General features: G+C 36.5%; 2 protein-coding genes across 2 annotated transcripts; one reads left to right on the top strand and one right to left on the bottom strand.

Moving 5' to 3' along the window:
* Positions 1 to 1,335: 1,335 nt before the first annotated feature.
* asb2b (ankyrin repeat and SOCS box containing 2b) lies at positions 1,336 to 14,101 on the top strand. Its single transcript, XM_051723222.1, has 8 exons — positions 1,336 to 1,521; positions 4,617 to 4,714; positions 4,972 to 5,127; positions 7,759 to 8,004; positions 8,650 to 8,821; positions 11,943 to 12,480; positions 12,598 to 12,751; positions 13,695 to 14,101. The coding sequence occupies exons 1-8, from the start codon at positions 1,406 to 1,408 to the stop codon at positions 13,907 to 13,909; spliced, it is 1,695 nt and encodes a 564-aa protein (XP_051579182.1). The 5' UTR covers positions 1,336 to 1,405; the 3' UTR covers positions 13,910 to 14,101.
* A 32-nt stretch (positions 14,102 to 14,133) lies between these two features.
* LOC127455399 (protein FAM181A-like) lies at positions 14,134 to 16,236 on the bottom strand. Its single transcript, XM_051723273.1, has one exon. The coding sequence runs from the start codon at positions 15,894 to 15,896 to the stop codon at positions 15,105 to 15,107; it is 792 nt and encodes a 263-aa protein (XP_051579233.1). The 5' UTR covers positions 15,897 to 16,236; the 3' UTR covers positions 14,134 to 15,104.
* Between the last annotated feature and the right edge of the window lie 2,744 nt (positions 16,237 to 18,980).

The following is an 18,980-nucleotide window of genomic DNA, read 5'->3' as shown; positions in this document are numbered from 1 at the left end:
TCATAACTACAGATTTTCTGATTCTTATATGCATTCATAACTACAGACTTTCTGATTCTTATATGCATTCATAACTACAGACTTTCTGATTCTGATATGCATTCATAACTCACACTTTCTGATTCTTAAATACATTCAAAACTACAGACTTTCTGATTCTTACATGCATTCATATCTCAGATTTTATGATTCTTATATGCATTCATAACTCACACTTTCTGATTCTTATATGCATTCATAACTATAGATTTTCCAATTCTTATATGCATTCATAACTCACACTTTCTGATTCTTATATGTATTCATAACTACAGACTTTCTGATTCTCATATGCATTCATAACTACAGACTTTCTGATTCTTATATGCATTCATATCTCAGATTTTATGATTCTTATATGCATTCATAACTACAGACTTTATGATTCTTATATGCATTCATAACTACAGACTTTCTGATTTCATGTGTTTAATTTTTCCATAAAATTTTTAAAAGTGCTGATCGATCACTGTTGTCAAGATATAAAGATATCACAGCATATGTTAATCTAGCTATGCCCTCTTAAAATCTTAAACACGGGGAAATCTGCCAGTTTAATCCCCAATAATTATAACAGTAGTAATCATAAACGACTGTGTTTGGTGCATCCTAATTTGCGCTGTGAAAGTATCAGTTGGCACGTGACAACGCCGTTTATTCACTACTTCAGACAATAATTTACATATGAATACTGAGAAACTTTAATAGTCATGAAAATGAAATGTTTCGAGAAATAATTGTCTATGTGGTAAAATTGCCTAAATGTTGGTTTTCTGAAAATTGACCTAAATGTACGGCTAGTGGATATAAACAGAGAGCAGTTCTGTTCGACATGTTTAATTTTAGATTTCCAAAAAGTCTTTGTATAAAAGCACTTACATTTGTGTTGTGTGTCTGTTTAGTGCAAATGTGAGCAGAATGTTATAAATGTTGTTCTTCTCCCTGAATGGAAACAGAGTTTCAGTTCATTTGCTCATGTTTACACGATATAAATTAAATTTGACTGATATTAATGCACCTGTCTCTCGAGCTGAAATAACTGCATTAAACAGCTCATAATAGTATTTTAATGTGTATTGATTGCGTGATTGAAGCAGGAATGAGGACAACACTAAACTGGAAGCGTCAGTTCTTGTGTAGTCTTTCTTTTTCTGATTAAGCTTATAAGGAAACACAACAATTATTGTCTCTCAGTAATTCCATTCTGAGGTACTAATCTTGACAGGACCGGACCGGTTGAGTGTGTAGTCAAATAAGGTAATATCCAGACAAAGCTAAAATTAACCCGGAGAACAGCTGAAGGAGTCTAACACACACACACACACACACGCGCGAGACTCGAGCGCCTTTGTCTCACAATAACACGATGACACGATTCAGTTACGCAGAATATCTCTCGTTATTTCGATCAAATGACAAAAAACGACACTCAACGCTCCCGAAACCAGAATCATCAACTGAACGAACCGCACACCGCTCACAGTGAGTCCGTCCGATCATTCAGTGTGTTCCTGTTGTTGTTGTTGTTGTTGTTGTTGTTGTTGTTGTTTACAGTGTCAGCGCGTCTAGTGCTTCATGCCCAAGTTGCTTCATTTATAGGAATCACAATAATGAATTGGCTTCATTTTAGTCTATATGTCAGAAAATCTCAGATGTGTGATATTAGGTGTAATTATTAGGAAATTTAGACGTGTTGCTTTCAAATATCTTTATATCTGTATTTATCTTTAGATACACCTTTTACTCCAGTGAATATTTCTCACTCAGTTTGTTTATATCTGTTCTATAGATGTTCTATAGATACACCTCTTACACCAGTGAATATTTCTCAGACAGTTTCTGTTTATATTTGTTTTATAGATGTTCTATAGATACATCTCTTACACCAGTGAATATTTCTCACTCAGTTTGTTTATATCTGTTCTATAGATGTTCTATAGATACACCTCTTACACCAGTGAATATTGCTCACACAATTTCTGTTTATAATTGTTCTATAGATGTTCTATAGATACACCTATTACACCAGTGAATATTTCTCACACAGTTTCTGTTTATATCTGTTCTATAGATGTTCTATAGATACACCTATTACACCAGTGAATATTTCTCATTCAGTTTGTTTATATCTGTTCTATAGATGTTCAATAGATACACCTCTTACACCAGTGAATATTTCTCACTCAGTTTCTGTTTATATTTGTTCTATAGATGTTCTATAGATACACCTCTTACACCAGTGAATATTTCTCACTCAGTTTGTTTATATCTGTTCTATAGATGTTCTATAGATACACCTCTTACACCAGTGAATATTTCTCACTCAGTTTGTTTATATCTGTTCTATAGATGTTCTATAGATACATCTCTTACACCAGTGAATATTGCTCACACAATTTCTGTTTATAATTGTTCTATAGATGTTCTATAGATACACCTATTACACCAGTGAATATTTCTCACACAGTTTCTGTTTATATCTGTTCTATAGATGTTCTATAGATACACCTATTACACCAGTGAATATTTCTCATTCAGTTTGTTTATATCTGTTCTATAGATGTTCAATAGATACACCTCTTACACCAGTGAATATTTCTCACTCAGTTTCTGTTTATATTTGTTCTATAGATGTTCTATAGATACACCTCTTACACCAGTGAATATTTCTCACTCAGTTTGTTTATATCTGTTCTATAGATGTTCTATAGATACACCTCTTACACCAGTGAATATTTCTCACTCAGTTTGTTTATATCTGTTCTATAGATGTTCTATAGATACATCTCTTACACCAGTGAATATTTCTCACTCAGTTTGTTTATATCTGTTCTATAGATGTTCTATAGATACACCTCTTACACCAGTGAATATTTCTCAGACAGTTTCTGTTTATATTTGTTCTATAGATGTTCTATAGATACACCTCTTACACCAGTGAATATTTCTCACTCAGTTTGTTTATATCTGTTCTATAGATGTTCTATAGATACACCTCTTACACCAGTGAATATTTCTCACACAATTTCTGTTTATATCCGTTCTATAGATGTTCTATAGATACACCTCTTACACCAGTGAATATTTCTCACTCAGTTTGTTTATATCTGTTCTATAGATGTTCTATAGATACACCTATTACACCAGTGAATATTTCTCACACAGTTTCTGTTTATATCTGTTCTATAGATGTTCTATAGATACACCTATTACACCAGTGAATATTTCTCATTCAGTTTGTTTATATCTGTTCTATAGATGTTCAATAGATACACCTCTTACACCAGTGAATATTTCACACTCAGTTTCTGTTTATATCCGTTCTATAGATGTTCTATAGATACACCTCTTACACCAGTGAATATTTCTCACTCAGTTTGTTTATATCTGTTCTATAGATGTTCTATAGATACACCTCTTACACCAGTGAATATTTCTCAGACAGGTTTTGTTTATATCTGTTCTATAGATGTTCTATAGATACACCTCTTACGCCAGTGAATATTTCTCACTCAGTTTCTGTTTATATCCGTTCTATAGATGTTCTATAGATACACCTCTTACACCAGTGAATATTTCTCACTCAGTTTGTTTATATCTGTTCTGTAGATGTTCTATAGATACACCTCTTACACCAGTGAATATTTCTCACTCAGTTTCTGTTTATATCTGTTCTATAGATGTTCTATAGATACACCTCTTACACCAGTGAATATTTCTCACAAAGTTTCTGTTTATATCTGTTCTATAGATGTTCTATAGATACACCTTTTACTCCAGTGAATATTTCTCACTCAGTTTCTGTTTATATCTGTTCTATAGATGTTCTATAGATACACCTCTTACACCAGTGAATATTTCTCACTCAGTTTCTGTTTATATCTGTTCTGTAGATGTTCTATAGATACACCTCTTACACCAGTGAATATTTCTCACAAAGTTTCTGTTTATATCTGTTCTATAGATGTTCTATAGATACACCTTTTACTCCAGTGAATATTTCTCACACAGTTTCTGTTCATGCACATGCAGTCTTGGCTACAAAAATGCAATTAAACATTTCCATCGTTATTAAACAACAACAACAAAGATACAATTCATTGAACACACGTTGACCTTTTGTTGACCCCACTGTATGGGTAAGTTGTCACAATAGAAACCTAATTTAGACAATGTAATATTATTAAATTGCTTTTCAGCAAAATGTAAATAGCCAAGTATAGTACAAAGCAATTCATGAAACAGCAAAAATTGATAAGTTAATATTCAAAATTATTAAACAATTGATTTGGCCTAAAGTAAATGTAGTTAATAGATTGTTTAAAATTACAACTTATACAATAATCATGTGACAACCTGCCCCAATCGGACATTCACAAAGATAACAACTCCTTTAGTTAAATGTAGGTTTATTACAGTTTGTGTGATTAAAACAATTTAAAACAACATACAAATACAATGAGATTCAGGCCTACTATAGTGTGACAACTAGCCCCAATCTATGCTGTATCACAGACTAGGAGTACTCAAAGTGTTTTTGGTGAAATTATTTCATGTAAATGTTGTTTATCCTGTAGAGATGGTATTGTATGTGCCGTGCAGACAGAGGACTGGACAGACCTGCATGAAGCGTCTCGTTGCGGCCGCACTGACTGTGTTCAAGATCTGCTCAAAGGTAAACAACATCTCAACCTGTTCTACTAACACTGTCTCTTAATCAGCTATCCTTGAAGCACCACAGGGACATTTTGTTGCTAATCGTTCTTCTGAGGAATTTTCAGAACAATGTGAACTTGTCAGACAAGTCGAGTTACTCAATGTTTTTTTGGCTTGGCCTTTAAGTACATTATTATAGTTGTCATTATTGATGATGAAGAAAAATGCTGCTGAATTCTGACAGGCTTTGTCATTCTGTGTGTTGTGTTTGTGCAGCTCGTGGCACGTGTGTAGATAAACGCACACTACAGGAACAGACGGCACTGCTGCTCGCCGTTCATGGAGAACACCTGGAGTGTGTGAAGTGTCTTCTAAAAGCAGGTGCTGACCCGGATATCTGCAATAAACACAAAGAGACGCCGCTTTATAAAGGTACATTCATCAAGAAGAACAGCACACTGAGACAGTTTGAAATTAATGTTTTGGTGCAAAAGTCTGTTTTTGTTTTCCTGAAAGCTCACAAAATGAACCTCTTGCTTCTGTTAGATCATTCAACAGTAGTAATGGTATTTTTTTAAAGATTAAAGGTGCAGTATGTAAGATTCAGAAACCCTTGTTATTAGTGACGCCTGTGGCCGTTCAGTGAACTGCAGCAGCTACCTGTTCCTCGGCTTGCGCACACACTCCATAGAGACACGAACAAGCATCGACCAAAACACTGACGTAACGTACAAAGAGACTGAACGTGATCCACCTGCATCATGCTGACAGATGAGATAGCATAATTAAAATTAAACAGTTATGATTGTTTTACTACAAACTTTGAGACTAAACTAAAACTACTTATCAGCTAACATAGCATACTGATACACACATACAGCTACATACTACCCAACTATACCAGACAGTTTACTGTTGCACTGTTATGTTGCACTATTGTATGTTTTGTATGTCATATGTTGTACTACGATCAAGAAACCAGTGTATTTGCTTAAATTTATCCTGCATACCTGACTTTTAGTATAAAGAGAAGATCGTTGAAATTATTTGAAAGTTACGAAGCAAGGTAGCTTGCAGTTCGTCAGCGTTAGCAGGCAAGATCAAGTTAGCTAAAATTACACTCAATCCTTATGGCACTACATTTCACATGCTTTGCAGTTATGTAAGCTTACCTGTTCAATAAGAAGAATAGCAATTCAGGGTCGGTTTTGATCCCCAAAACTAGGGTTGCAGATTTCGTGCATTTTCCTTAACCGATAGTTGAACATGTTAACAATCAATAATCGGTTAATCATTAATAATTAATAAGATACAAAACACATGTCTTTTTCTAATTATTTATTTGAACAATAATAGTGGCACATTAGTTATGTGAAACAATATGAAGCACAAACTATTAAAACGAACAAAATAATAAAACAGTAAGGCTTTCGCTCGAAACGGCTGCTCATTTACACCTGTCCTAATTCAACAAATGGCGCCGCCAAAAAAAAACAATGTCAAATGGGGCACAACTACTGCCATTTCTAGACTAGCAAAGACAGACCAAACCAAACCCGTTTTTTTAAATAATCATAAAGTGCTGTATAAAAGGAAAATAAAAAAGACCTCTCCACAATAAACTGAAATCCTACTGGTTTGTATTTAAGAAAATTAACATATCTACACGGGCAGGAGTGAGTTGTGAGCGTGGTAAAATACTCTTAAACTCACCACAACATATTTAAGACCAAGGCCTACTGGATTTTATTTAGAAAAATGAGCATATCTACGTGTTCAGGGGTGAGTCGTGCGTGCAGTCTGTTCACTGTAAGTCCAGCTGCAGAAAACACCCTCTCTGATGGCACCGATGTCCCTGGGATGCACAAATATTGCCTGGCCAACTTGACCAGCTTCGGGAATCCTTCCGCGTTTGCTTTCCACCAGTTAGTGGGGTTTTCTTTATTGCGCGCCAGTAGTTTTTCTCAACTGCATATGTGAAATACGCCCTCATGTGGTATAAAAGTTAACATAGGCTATGTGTGCTCCGGAGAAATGTTACATATACATTGTCGGTTAATACATTTTTAATCGGTTAAATTCTTAATGGCAATTAACCGATTAACGGTTAATCATTGACATCCCTACCCAAAACTGAAACGAAGGTCCCTTCAGGAATCAAATGCCCTGCCGATGTTCACTCTAGTTTTCGCTCGACCACGATCACATTCCCGTTTATCCAGACGGGATTCAGTAGATAAATGTTTTTTTGGCTTACTCTGAGTTTGTGTAGGAGTCGGTGTTGTCCTGGGAGCCGGACGTTTGCTGGATTCCATCTCTAAAATAACGTTACCTAGTATTGCAGTTTGTTGTCACTGTTGAATAGTGGAAGCACTGATGCAAGGCTCTGGGGAGCGCGCATAAATATCTAGTTGAACAGTCGAGTAGGGCAACATGGGACAGACTCAAAGTGTCCTTTTGCAACATGTTCACCTAAATTACTGTGATCAGAGAGCAGCAGAAATAAAATGATTATTAAAGGTTTCTGCAATATTGGTTCTACCCTTGATTACACTCTGATTCACTTATAGAAGATCAGAAAAGACTGGTTGGCGTAATTAAGCCAGTAAATGATTTGGCTATTTTCCAGAACTTAGCAGGGTTATTCAAATTTTCATTTATCATGGTAAGATAATGAACAATCAGCTGGTCATTATCAAAATAAACCCTGACAGGACTGACATGAGGTAGCGGACTCTTGGATCACCCTGAAGTGTTTATTTTGACCGGCTCACCTGTGCATTATCCCACTTATTACACGGCTACTTACCAAATAAATAAATAAATGAACATGAAATATTAATTTTATTAAGCATACTTAACCATACTTAAGTACCGTTAATTGTTAGTGTATGTTAATTAATGAAGTTAACGGATGCAGCCTTATTGTAAAGTGTTGCCAGTTTAATATATTGTAATCAATATGAAGTATTATGGTTTGAGAATGACTCAATATGATTTTGTCTGTGAGTTATAAACATCCGTGTGAGTGTTGTAAATAAATGTTAATGAATATTGTTTTAGCGTGTGCACAGGAGTGTGCGAGTGTGGTGAAGCTGTTGGTGGCGTTTGGCGCGTCAGTAAATCAGCGCTGTCATCGAGGACGGACGGCTCTTCATGAAGCAGCTCGACTGGGCAACACAGACCTCTGTGAGACACTCCTGCAGGCGGGTGCTTCCGTAGACGTCGGGAACGCAGATGGAATCACACCCTTAATAGAGGCTGTGCGACACGGACGCACAGAAACTCTCACACACCTGATCAAGAATGGTACAGAATCTTCTGTTTAATGATGGGCTGCTTGAAGGGTTCAAATGTTCATGCTTTGGTTGTTGAGATCGTTGGTTTATCAGAGTTTATCTGAATCTCATTAAAGAATAAGCACACAAGTATGAATATAGAGAATTCATCATGTATTTAATTCAGTTATAAAGTGATCTGTGAATATGTCTAAACATTTATTGTAAAGGAATAGTGATACGTCTCTCATCATTTACTCACCCTCATGACGTCTCAAACTCATATGATTTTCTTTCTTCTGCGAAACACAAACGAAGATATTTTGATGGAGATATGATGTGAATATAACCATTCACTACGAGTCAATGGGATCCAACACTTTTAAGCTCTAAAAAAGGAGATAAAGGCATCAAAAATGTAATCATTTAATCCATGTCTTCTGAAGTGATATAATCCGTTTTGGTGAGAACAGCATCATATATTCGCATCATATATTCATCAAAATATCTTAATTTTTGCTTCGCAGAACAAAGAAAGTCATACGAGTTTGAGATGACAATAGATAATAATAGACATGCTACAGTTAGTTGTTTTGATAAAAAACCTTTTATCATAACATATTTTTGTCAAGTGAAATTTTGACAAAACCAAGCAACAATTGTTTACTCCTGTCAGGTGCTGATGTGAATGTGCAGTCATGTGACGGGAATACAGCATTAATTGAAGCCTGTAAACATGGTCTTGGAGAAACAGTGAAGCTTTTGCTCAAACATCACGCAGATGCCAACAAAACCTCCAGTGCAGGACTGCTGCCGCTGCACGTCGCCACACAACACGGACACAAACAGTAAGAGTTTCATCAAGAAATAAATCAATAATCTGTATGGTGGAGAGTAGCAGTTTGATGCCACAAAATATAATAAACCCCTCCTAAAATATAAAGGCAACTACATGTTGTGAAGACCCATTTGTACTGTGTGAGAAACATATTAAGCCTGATATTACAAATACAACATGTTGTTTCCAGAATTAAATAATTGGCTTTTACACTGTCATTGCACCAATGTAAAAACAAATTTTCAAAACATTTAGTGGACAATATATATTTATTTTTGCCAACTTTATTTTATCTTTTGAAGTGATGAACACTTAAAAAGCACAATGAGACTATGCGGATTTGGTTGTAATTTTGTACTGTTCAGAATGATGGCTGTCAATAGATTAAAACTGTAACAGTCAACTTTAGAAAGTTTGCAATAACATTAACATTTTTGTATGGTTTTTATTGCCTAATCATATTTAATGTGTATCTTAACTAGTTAGCACATAGTCAGCTAGTCGGCGGACCCCTTGCGGCCCCCGTGTTGTGGTGTGATGATCTGCTGTAACAGCTGCAGTAGAAGTGTGTGACGAAACGAGAGCGCTGCAGCTGACACCTCACAACAACAGTGTTATTACTCACTATTACAGTCCACAATTAACACTCGCCAGGAGCCAAATGAGAGTAAACAAAACAAAGTTACAGGGTAGGGTTGCACCAGCTGTGTAAGGTCTCACTTAAGCTGAGATGTAAAGTTCACACTAAGGGCTTAGTAACTACTATTTAGTTTGTAACTAAGTCAGTGTTTAATTTGGTTGCACCACCTGTTCTTAAGGCAAGACTTAACTAGTAGGTCGTAAGCTCTCCGTAAAGTGATGTGTAGTCGCATAATATGACGTTTACTTGTATTTATCCAATAAACAGCCTTCAAATTTGTGCACAGAAGTGTTAAAAATCCGTCAGTTTCAGTTTGATCTTGTTACGGTTGATGTTCAAACCTCGTTTGCTCATGTAACTGTCAGCTGTAATAAATTATATCCCCATTAAAATACGATACGTAATAAAACAAGATTTAATTAATGGTAAATTTAGCCTATGTAAATAACAATATTTAATAACTGTATCTAAAATAAATAAGGGGCAATAAATAAATGAATACTAATACAACTGGCTGGAAATACATTTATTCATTTTAATATTGTATATATTTCCTATATGTTGAAACTTGACACCATACACAGGAAAGTGCACCATTAGATCGGTTTCATGCTGAAGAAGTACGTTTTTTAAGTAATGTTTTCTCCCGTAAATGTAAATGCGTGTTATGCAACACCATCATATATGTCGAAAGGACTGAAGCCTGTTAACCAAAACATGAGATCATTGATGTCATTAAATGAGTCTGCTTTTTTATTCCATCCGTTACTCCTGGTCGGAGTCTTCCGTATATATTTAGTTTATATGTAGGGTTACATCCTACCTAAATTTAATGGTGCAACACTCAAATATTTAGTAGTGCGTAAATTGTGACTTAGTGCCCATTTACGCCACAACTAGGCTAAGTTGTAACGTACATATATCTGGTGCAACCGGTCCCAGGTCAGTAGATTGGAAACATTCTTAGAATTTGCAGCACAACACATGATGAAATGACAATGTAAGACTGTTGCTATGATCCTGAGATGTTTTATATCTAACATAATCAAATCAAACTGATTCAAAGGTCTACTAAATAAAAGCTCTGTGAAATCTGCCATTCAGTGTTGAGTAGTAACTAACTAAAATAGCAACACTACTTAAGTACATGTTTCAGTAGTGTGACAGTAGTTCAGATATTTTCACAAAAGTGTTGATTTTCCAGTTACGAGCTTCATTTCCCAGCGGGTAGCGCTGTAGACTCACAAAACGCTTCATTTGTCACATTATATAATGAACACAGTATTGGAATCGAGCGAGTAATCAAACACACTCACCTGTACGTCCTCTCTCTCATGTAACGCTGGGAAAAATCAATCACTTAAGTGAATCGGTTCATGTAAATGAACTGGTTAAAATAAATAATTGGGAACTCGGATTGTCCATGTAAATGATTCACTGATTCACCTGCGCCTGCACAACCTTAAAGGGACTTTACCTTAAATATTTAGTGTTTCTGCTGCTTATCACTATATTTCGATTCAGTTACATCAAATAGGGTGTTTTCTAGTTTTATTCATGTATACTGAATATATACTATCATTCAGTTTAATGTTGTCATGCTGTCTGTTTAACCCTTAAAAAAAATTAACCATGGTTTTACTGTAGTTATATTGTAGTAACCATGACTGTAGTAACCGTGGTTAATGTTGTGGTTACTATGGTTATACTACAAATATCATGCTTAAACTATAGTTACAGTAGTAAAACCATGGTTAATTTCCATAAGGGAATGTCATCCTAATTAAATATATAATTATCAGATGATCTTATTGAATTCTGCTATCAGATTCTGATTGAATAATATCCAGTTAAATAATATCATCAGATTGTTATACAGTATATCTAAAAATATTTCTTCTTTAAATAGCTGCAATGTAGTTAGCTAGTTTTTGTTAGTAGCTTGTAATGTAGATAACTACATTTTTAAAAGAGTATCTTGACTGTAGTTGAACTGCTTTAAGTTATGAGTAGTTTGTCACTTGAGAAGTAGCTTCATCAACACTGCTAACAATTGGCCATCAGTTGTTTAGCACTGAAAAAAACTCTTTATGACAAAATAAAAATCTGTGTTTTATTGCTGTAACATAAACATTCAGCGTGGATTCTATGTGGCAACATATTCCTGATATGAAGCCACCAAAACAAATCTATGAGGAACGAAAAGTTGTTTTTGTGACAGGAGTCATTTCACAGTGAGTGAGTGGCTTCCTAAAAAAGTTCATTTAGGACCCTGATTACTTCATGTCTTTGCTAAATTCATTACTAGCATGTCTTTAGAAGATGCTACTGAAATGATGGATTTGTAAGATGAAAGGCTTATTTACTCATTCACTCTCATGTTGATTATCAGAAGAAAGAAAGGTTAGGAACAACATGAGGGTGAGTGAACGATGTCAGAATTCGATGGCCAGTAAGGATACAGCTTACAATTCTTCCTTGTCTTCTCTAGGATTGTGTCTTTATTGCTCCCCGTGACGAGTCGGGCGAAGATTCGTCAGAGCGGCATCACACCTCTTCATGTGGCAGCCGAACACGACCAGCTGAACATCATGAGTCTACTCATCGAGTCCAGCTTTGACGTCAATGCCAAACTGTCATCTGAACGCTCAGCTGCCTTCCACGACCGTCGCGTCACACCTCTATACTGCGCCATTGCTGCCAGAAACGTACAGGCCACTGCGATCCTGCTGAAGGCTGGTGCTGATCCGAACATTGACCCGCTCAGACCACTGCTGTTAGCTGTTCGACAGGGCTGTTTGAGGACCATCACCATGCTGGTGGAATCTGGAGCCGATGTCAACACTCACTCACCAGACCAGAGCACAGAGTTTCCAGGAGTTTTGTTGTACACTCACCACATGGATGTTCTGCAGTATCTACTGGACAATGGCTGTGATGCTCACGCCTGTTTTACATGCCACAAACACCACAGTCACACTGCAGCAGTGACCTCAAGAGATGGGATCTGCACTAAACCAAAGTTGAAGGCATGGCTTCAGTATTAACATGTTTGTAGAATACTGGGCAGTGTTTAAGACATTTATGAATACATGATAGTGTTTGAAGAGCATCTTGTTGAGTATTGTTGCCTCTTTCAATTTCAGTTTTGTGAATGGATCTCGTCATCCTGCTGGAGTCATTCGGCCGGTTCGGTCATCGATCTGCTGCTAGATTATGTAGGAAATGTTCAACTGTGCAGCAGAATCACTGAACATCTGCAGAGGAAACAAGAGTGGCCAACCATTCAAGAGAAAACTTGTGAGTATCAGTTTTAATCACATGGATTTACAATATGAATCACAACACATTTACCAGTTGACTCTAAATCTAAATTATGGTACAGGTGTCGCATTTATTATCACTCTGGCCCAGAATTATTTGTCTGAATATAGAGGACACACTCTATCCAAAACGTTTGAATACGTTTTACATATTATTCAGATTTTTGTAACTAACATTTTTAGATAGAAATTATATTTTATCTTTCACTTTTTCTTTCATTTTGAAAACAAAATATTTAACTAAAAAGCAATTTTCAATGAGGATACAATCTTTGTTAATTAAGTTTTCATCATTTCCCTTTGGCCTCCAAATTATTGTTTATTTTTTGTATTTCTCTATTAAATAACAATAATTAAATATATATTTAATAATTCATGAAATAATTTAAATAATTATTTAATTATTAAATTATTAAAAGCTCTCTGTAACACATAATTCTGATTGGTCATTTGCATCATGATATTTCTGAATAACAACCGCACCTTCGGTGATAAAAGTCATATCAGAGCGGTCATCCGGGTATTGCGGGTCATCTTTAGTACTTCTTGTATCACTGTGCGATCTCTACAAGTAAGATAATAAAACAACTTCAAAATCAATATTTAATGCGCATTTATTTGGCAAGTAGTCTTGTAAAAAGCTGGATAATGAGCAGTCAGATGGTCATTTTTGTCCTCCACTTCACATCACGTTCTGTCGGGGTTTGTTTTGCTATAACGACTGGCTGAATGTACATTATGCCTGACATATTTTACATTTCCATTATACATTGTGTGAATGAACACATTTGCTTCTCAAGGTCAGAATGTTTTACGGTAATGGTATGGTGATTGCCGTTATAATAAATAATGATGTTGCTACGGTTCTAATCCCTCTACATGTTGAGCAGATTTAACGTGACAGTTTTGTATTTTCACAGTGTCACCTCGACTCCTGATGCATCTCTGTCGACTGAAGATCCGAGAACAGGTGGGAACTGAAAGACTGACGTCTGTAAACACACTTCCACTGCCTGACAGACTACTGCGTTACCTGAGATCCAAAACCATCAAAGACACCGGCTCAAATCACACACTGAAACCAGACTTATGTTTACATGGACAAACACAGTCCAGGTCATCAGCATGTGTTTAAGTCAAATAAAACTAGAACAAAGTCATGAATACTGTGTTGGATATGTCATGACTGGTTTTGTGCCATATATTTTGCGTTTGCTTATTTATAACTTGTTTCATAACATAACAGTCTGTTTTTTTTTTTTTTTTTTTTAAGATTCTGTATTTTGATTATCAATATGTCAAAACACAATAGAGGTACTTTACTGTGAACAGTATGAATAAATGTGCTGAAGTTTATCCTTGATTGTTTTACTGTATTTATTATTTCATATGCTGGTTTATGTGTCATAAAAAAAAAATCATAAATAAAGATCATAAGTGAAGGTCACAGATGGTGTAATGTGACGCAGTAAAAGTGTTCGGCATGTGGGGACTGGTAATTATATTTTTAATGAGCTAATGCACAAGACCTGGATTATGATCGGACTTATTAATGTGACAGAAAAACATCAAAACTAAAAATAATAAATAAATATTTACAATCACAATAAAAAGATGCCCACACAGAAATCTGATATATGACCATATATGAAAATATAGATTGAATTATAGTTCATATATTTGAGCTTATTACATATTCAAATTCCACTAGTATTTAGGAAAACAGGTTACATAAATGTAAACGGCAGTTTTTGTAGTATTTTGAAATATATGTACATCTATTTAGATGTACATCTAAAAATACATCTATGAACATATATTTCATGTACTGTGTGTATGTGTTCTGCATTTACTGCCATGTATCAGACTTCTGTATCGAGAATGTGCCATGTTGGAACATGTAAATGTGATTTTCAACTTTTGCGATTTATATAAATGCACAAAAGACAGTCTGATATTGTACAAAAGGTTATCTGTTTCTGTGTAAACTTATGAAATGCTGTGCTAATATAAAACTGCAGTTAAAACTAAAAACAACATAATATATGGATGCTTGAAAATAAAGTTAAAAGCCTGTTTAAGCGATCATAGAAACTCAACTCACTGTCTCAAAGAGCATTATCTTCTCAAAAGCCCATAACAACTTAAAATCAAGTCCTCGTAACACAATTTATTCCTGTTACATTTTCATTTTAAGTGCTTAAAAGTGATCACTAATTAAAACCTGCCCATTTAATAAGCTATAAAAATAGTCCACTATGTGAGCATAATATAGGCTAAAACAATAGTGACAAAGTTTTGAGTTAGTAATCCACTATCCGACATGAACACTAAATAAACCCAAACACGTTGAAAATGGAGGGAGAAACGGCTGGTTTAGTGGGAATTGGCTTGACAACCACATGTGTGCTGTTATTGTGAAGTCCATTGATAATGTTGTGCGATATTTCGATATTCATCTCAGTCGTTTTGTCCATGTGAGGGACGATAAAGCGGCCATAAAGCGCGTGACTCCCCCGGTACTGAAGAGGGCAGCACGTGCACATCACACTCCTCCGTGGATCCACATCACCGGACAACAGGTTTGGGTTCAATTCCTCATAAACCATCTTTCTTTTCTCACCATTAATGACCGGAGCTCTGACGGTTCCATTAGTATTGTTTTTAAGAAAATGCTCCAAACGCACTCGGCTGCCCGGTGAGGACTGAGGCTCCTTCCAGAAGGACGCGGGAAGCTGCCGTTTGCGCATGGGCACTTGACCCGACCGCGCTTCATCCTCCACATTCGGGTTCAAATCCACGTGTAGATGTTCCTCTGCAAAGTTCAACTCTCTTCTGTCAACCAGTCGCCGGAAGTTTTCGTGAACACCCTCATGCGTGAATACAGCAGCTTTATCCTGTGATGTTTTAGAGAAAGCCAAAGATTCATTGGCTCCGTGTGAATGGCAGCGAGGCATCTTGGAGTATTTCTGTGAGAATCGCTTCAGTTGTTTCTGCAGGTACTTTCGGTGGTCTACAGATCTTCTGCAGGGTGCTGATCTGTCAAGTGCTGCCTTGATGTCGCTTGAAGCCAAATTGACAAAGTTCAGAAGTGTTTTCACCTCGCTGTCAGAGTTTGCCATCTCGTCCGTTCAATATGAACAAACTTCACTCTGTCTTTTGCATTTGATGCATTTACATGTGAAATTTAAACTCCTGTGAAGGTCTTTCTTCCATTTGTAGAGTAAAATTGTCAAAAGTCATCCATCGAAGAATAAAGAATTAGAAGTATTTCACATCTCATGAAGCAACTCTTGTCCATATTTGCAGAGAGAAGCTCTTGAAGTGATGTCCAGCTTGCCTGGCATCTACAATAGTCGAAGCACTCAAAGAATCTGAATGAATATAGACTCGGTGTAGATATGGTGCTTTCCTCGAACCAATCAGCGACCTCACTTTCCTCACAATGCACCCCAATGAGCCACCGAGATCCCCGGTGCTGAATTCTTCACCATCTCAAATTGTTGTCATGGAAATCCCCTAGGGAAAATAGTGACCAGATGCAATATTTCTTCGTAGAGACGGTTGTCTTATCCTCTCCACACTCGCCGGATTGTTTTTAGGCAAAATCAGATTTAGATTTGTCAGAGTTTCTAAAGATATGCCAAAGAAACGGTGCGCATGGTCTGTAAGCTGCCATGCTCATCTACAGCAGGATAATATGAGCTTTCAGGCCTTGTTTCGGGTCACTTTTAACCATTTTGATCTTAAGTTCTCTTTTTTACCTTAGAGTGATGTCGGGAGAAGCAGGATTGGAGAAGGAGGGGGTACTGAGAGATGTGCACATAACCATGGAAAGGGGCCTTGAGCGCTCAAGAATCTTGTCTTTCTGTTTTCCCCCTCAATCGAGCGACACAAAAGCTGAATTACTCATTCAAACCTTACGGGACAAAGGCGGAGGAGCCAGATAGCACTCTTGCATTTGTAGTCAAACATTTGGAGACTTAAATCGAGTCGTCTTGAAAGAGAAAGAGTTAGACAAAGCCCATAGAATCGCCATCAGCAAACATTTTCCTGTGTCATATTAGTGGGTCTCCATGGCTCCTTCTGGCTTGGGGACAATAGCACAAGTTTGCACACTCGAATACTGTCACCCTGCCAACGGCAACAAGGGCCACAAACAGGACAATCCCAGCAAGAAGCACGGCACTGCGGGGAAGGTTGCAAAAGAAAAGGAAAAGGGGACTTGTGAAATGCTAATTGAGCCCCGGCCTTCATTGAAAGGGGAAAAGCAAGCGGGGCTACCTATCATCCTGTTGAGACACCTCCCCCTGTCAGACTAGTTTTAGATGAAGACCAGTTGTCTGGACTGAGATACTTCAGCTCCACTCACTGCCATTGAATGGCTCTTGTACACAAAGTGATGGGAAATATAGACCTGGACAGCACCGTTAGCATCCATGAGCACATTTACATCATGTGCACCAACATGCTGATAACTACCAAAAAAACAAAAAAACAAACGTATTTAAAAAATCCAACAACATAAGAAAGGTGCATTTACGTGAGACTTAAAATAATCGGGTAAAAAAAAAAAGACTATTTGTTTTTGTCCCCGGCTCAGCAGCAGGTGAATACTCCATTACAGCTGTGGTAACTAGTTTTTTAAAACTATGTCTGGAGTAATATAACAAAGCATAATATTATACATTTACACTAAATAAATTAAATAAAATGATTAAATCATCAATAAAACATTTTCATAAGTAGCAATAAAATGTCTATTTCTATTTCATCTCCTGTAAAATGCATTAGAGCCGAAAGCACCACAGACATTGAGGTGAATATGTCCCCCACACAAAATTCAGATTAGTTCCCAGTCAAAATGAGGTTATTCAGAGATATTTTTTTAACTTTTGCATTAGCTTTCTACAATCTGGAATATTTGGTTACATCTTTGCATGATGTACATTTGAAAACTAAATAATAAAACTTTGCATTGCATTGCTATTTATTATTGTGTGATGTTCATTCAAGTGAACTGCAAGAGTAAAGCACAGTACAGTGTGTTTAGGGCAAAAGCTCCTGTGATGATCCACATAACATGTATAGGAATTGTTGTTTTTGAACGTCTACGGATGGTTTCTCTTCCTTCACCCCAAGAGCACAAACACACACTCCTTTCTCTCTGCATTTCTCTACTGTCCATTTGAAAAGGCCGATGAAACAATAACACTGACCCGCTGCAGTCCTGCTCTTTTGAAGTGCTCATGAAAAGGATGAAGAGGACGAGCTAATTAACCCCTCACGATGTCTCCCTGACAGCCTGAAGAAGATGGATGACTGTTAGACTGACTGATTATAGTAGCATAAAATGATTTCAGAGGGAAGAAACTTGTGATATATTCTAATACTGCATTGATAAGGTACTTTTCAGCTCTGGGGCAGTTGATACCTGATGTGTCAATTACATTTGTGCAACTTTTTTAAAACAATGTGTATTTTGAAAAGCGTTGTACTGTACAAATAAAAAAAAGACTTGACTTAAAGTAAACCAAAAGTGTTAAATTGTGGCTCTGTAAATGTTGCTCCAAATATTACCCTAAGCATACAACAGGTCAGCTGATGAGAGCAGAAGCGTTTGTATACAGAAGTACAACAGGAGTGCTTCCCTAAAAACTTCCCGTGTCATCCTCCCCTCTCTTCATGAGACCTTCAGTTCATACTGACACACACACACACACACACACATACACACAGACAGACAGGGGCGGACTGGGACTAAAAAGAGGCCCTGGACTTTCTGGCCCAGAGCGGCCCACCAAACCTGGCCCACACCATACCATAACACACCGGCTCATTGATTTCATTTTCCTGCTCAATTTCAAATTTTGGTGTAAAAAAAAAACGAAAAAAAAAAAAAAACATTTCTATTGACTTAGTCATGACAACAGGCCCCACAGTGCAAAAATTGTCATAACTTTAAAACGCTGTAAATGAGATGAGTGGATTTTTTTAGAGAAAGCACTAAAATAAGCACTTTATAGCACAGACAAACTTTTTTCCCAACATTCAGATGTTAGGTTAAAATGTACATGAACGTACAAGGGAAAGTGTGTATTTTAGGTGCTATGAAAAGTCAGCATTTCTTCAAAGTTTTTAAAGATCTTAATCACCTTTCAACTTCTAGAAGTGCAAATAAACTATTGTCTTAGTTAATATGAGGT

This window comes from Myxocyprinus asiaticus, chromosome 17, assembly GCF_019703515.2.
Source record: "Myxocyprinus asiaticus isolate MX2 ecotype Aquarium Trade chromosome 17, UBuf_Myxa_2, whole genome shotgun sequence".
In the NCBI taxonomy this organism is placed as follows: domain Eukaryota; kingdom Metazoa; phylum Chordata; class Actinopteri; order Cypriniformes; family Catostomidae; genus Myxocyprinus; species Myxocyprinus asiaticus.
This window is presented reverse-complemented; position numbering and strand designations above follow the sequence as displayed.

What these genes read in the sequence shown, in the direction of transcription:
- asb2b (XM_051723222.1), top strand. Translation starts at nt 1,406, where the DNA reads ATGACACGATTCAGTTACGCAGAATATCTCTCGTTATTTCGATCAAAT. An exon ending in CACACACCTGATCAAGAATG is followed by an intron (nt 8,005 to 8,649) that starts GTACAGAATCTT and finishes TACTCCTGTCAG; the next exon opens with GTGCTGATGTGAATGTGCAG. An exon ending in GCACTAAACCAAAGTTGAAG is followed by an intron (nt 12,481 to 12,597) that starts GCATGGCTTCAG and finishes TTTCAATTTCAG; the next exon opens with TTTTGTGAATGGATCTCGTC.
- LOC127455399 (XM_051723273.1), bottom strand. Translation starts at nt 15,896, where the DNA reads ATGGCAAACTCTGACAGCGAGGTGAAAACACTTCTGAACTTTGTCAAT.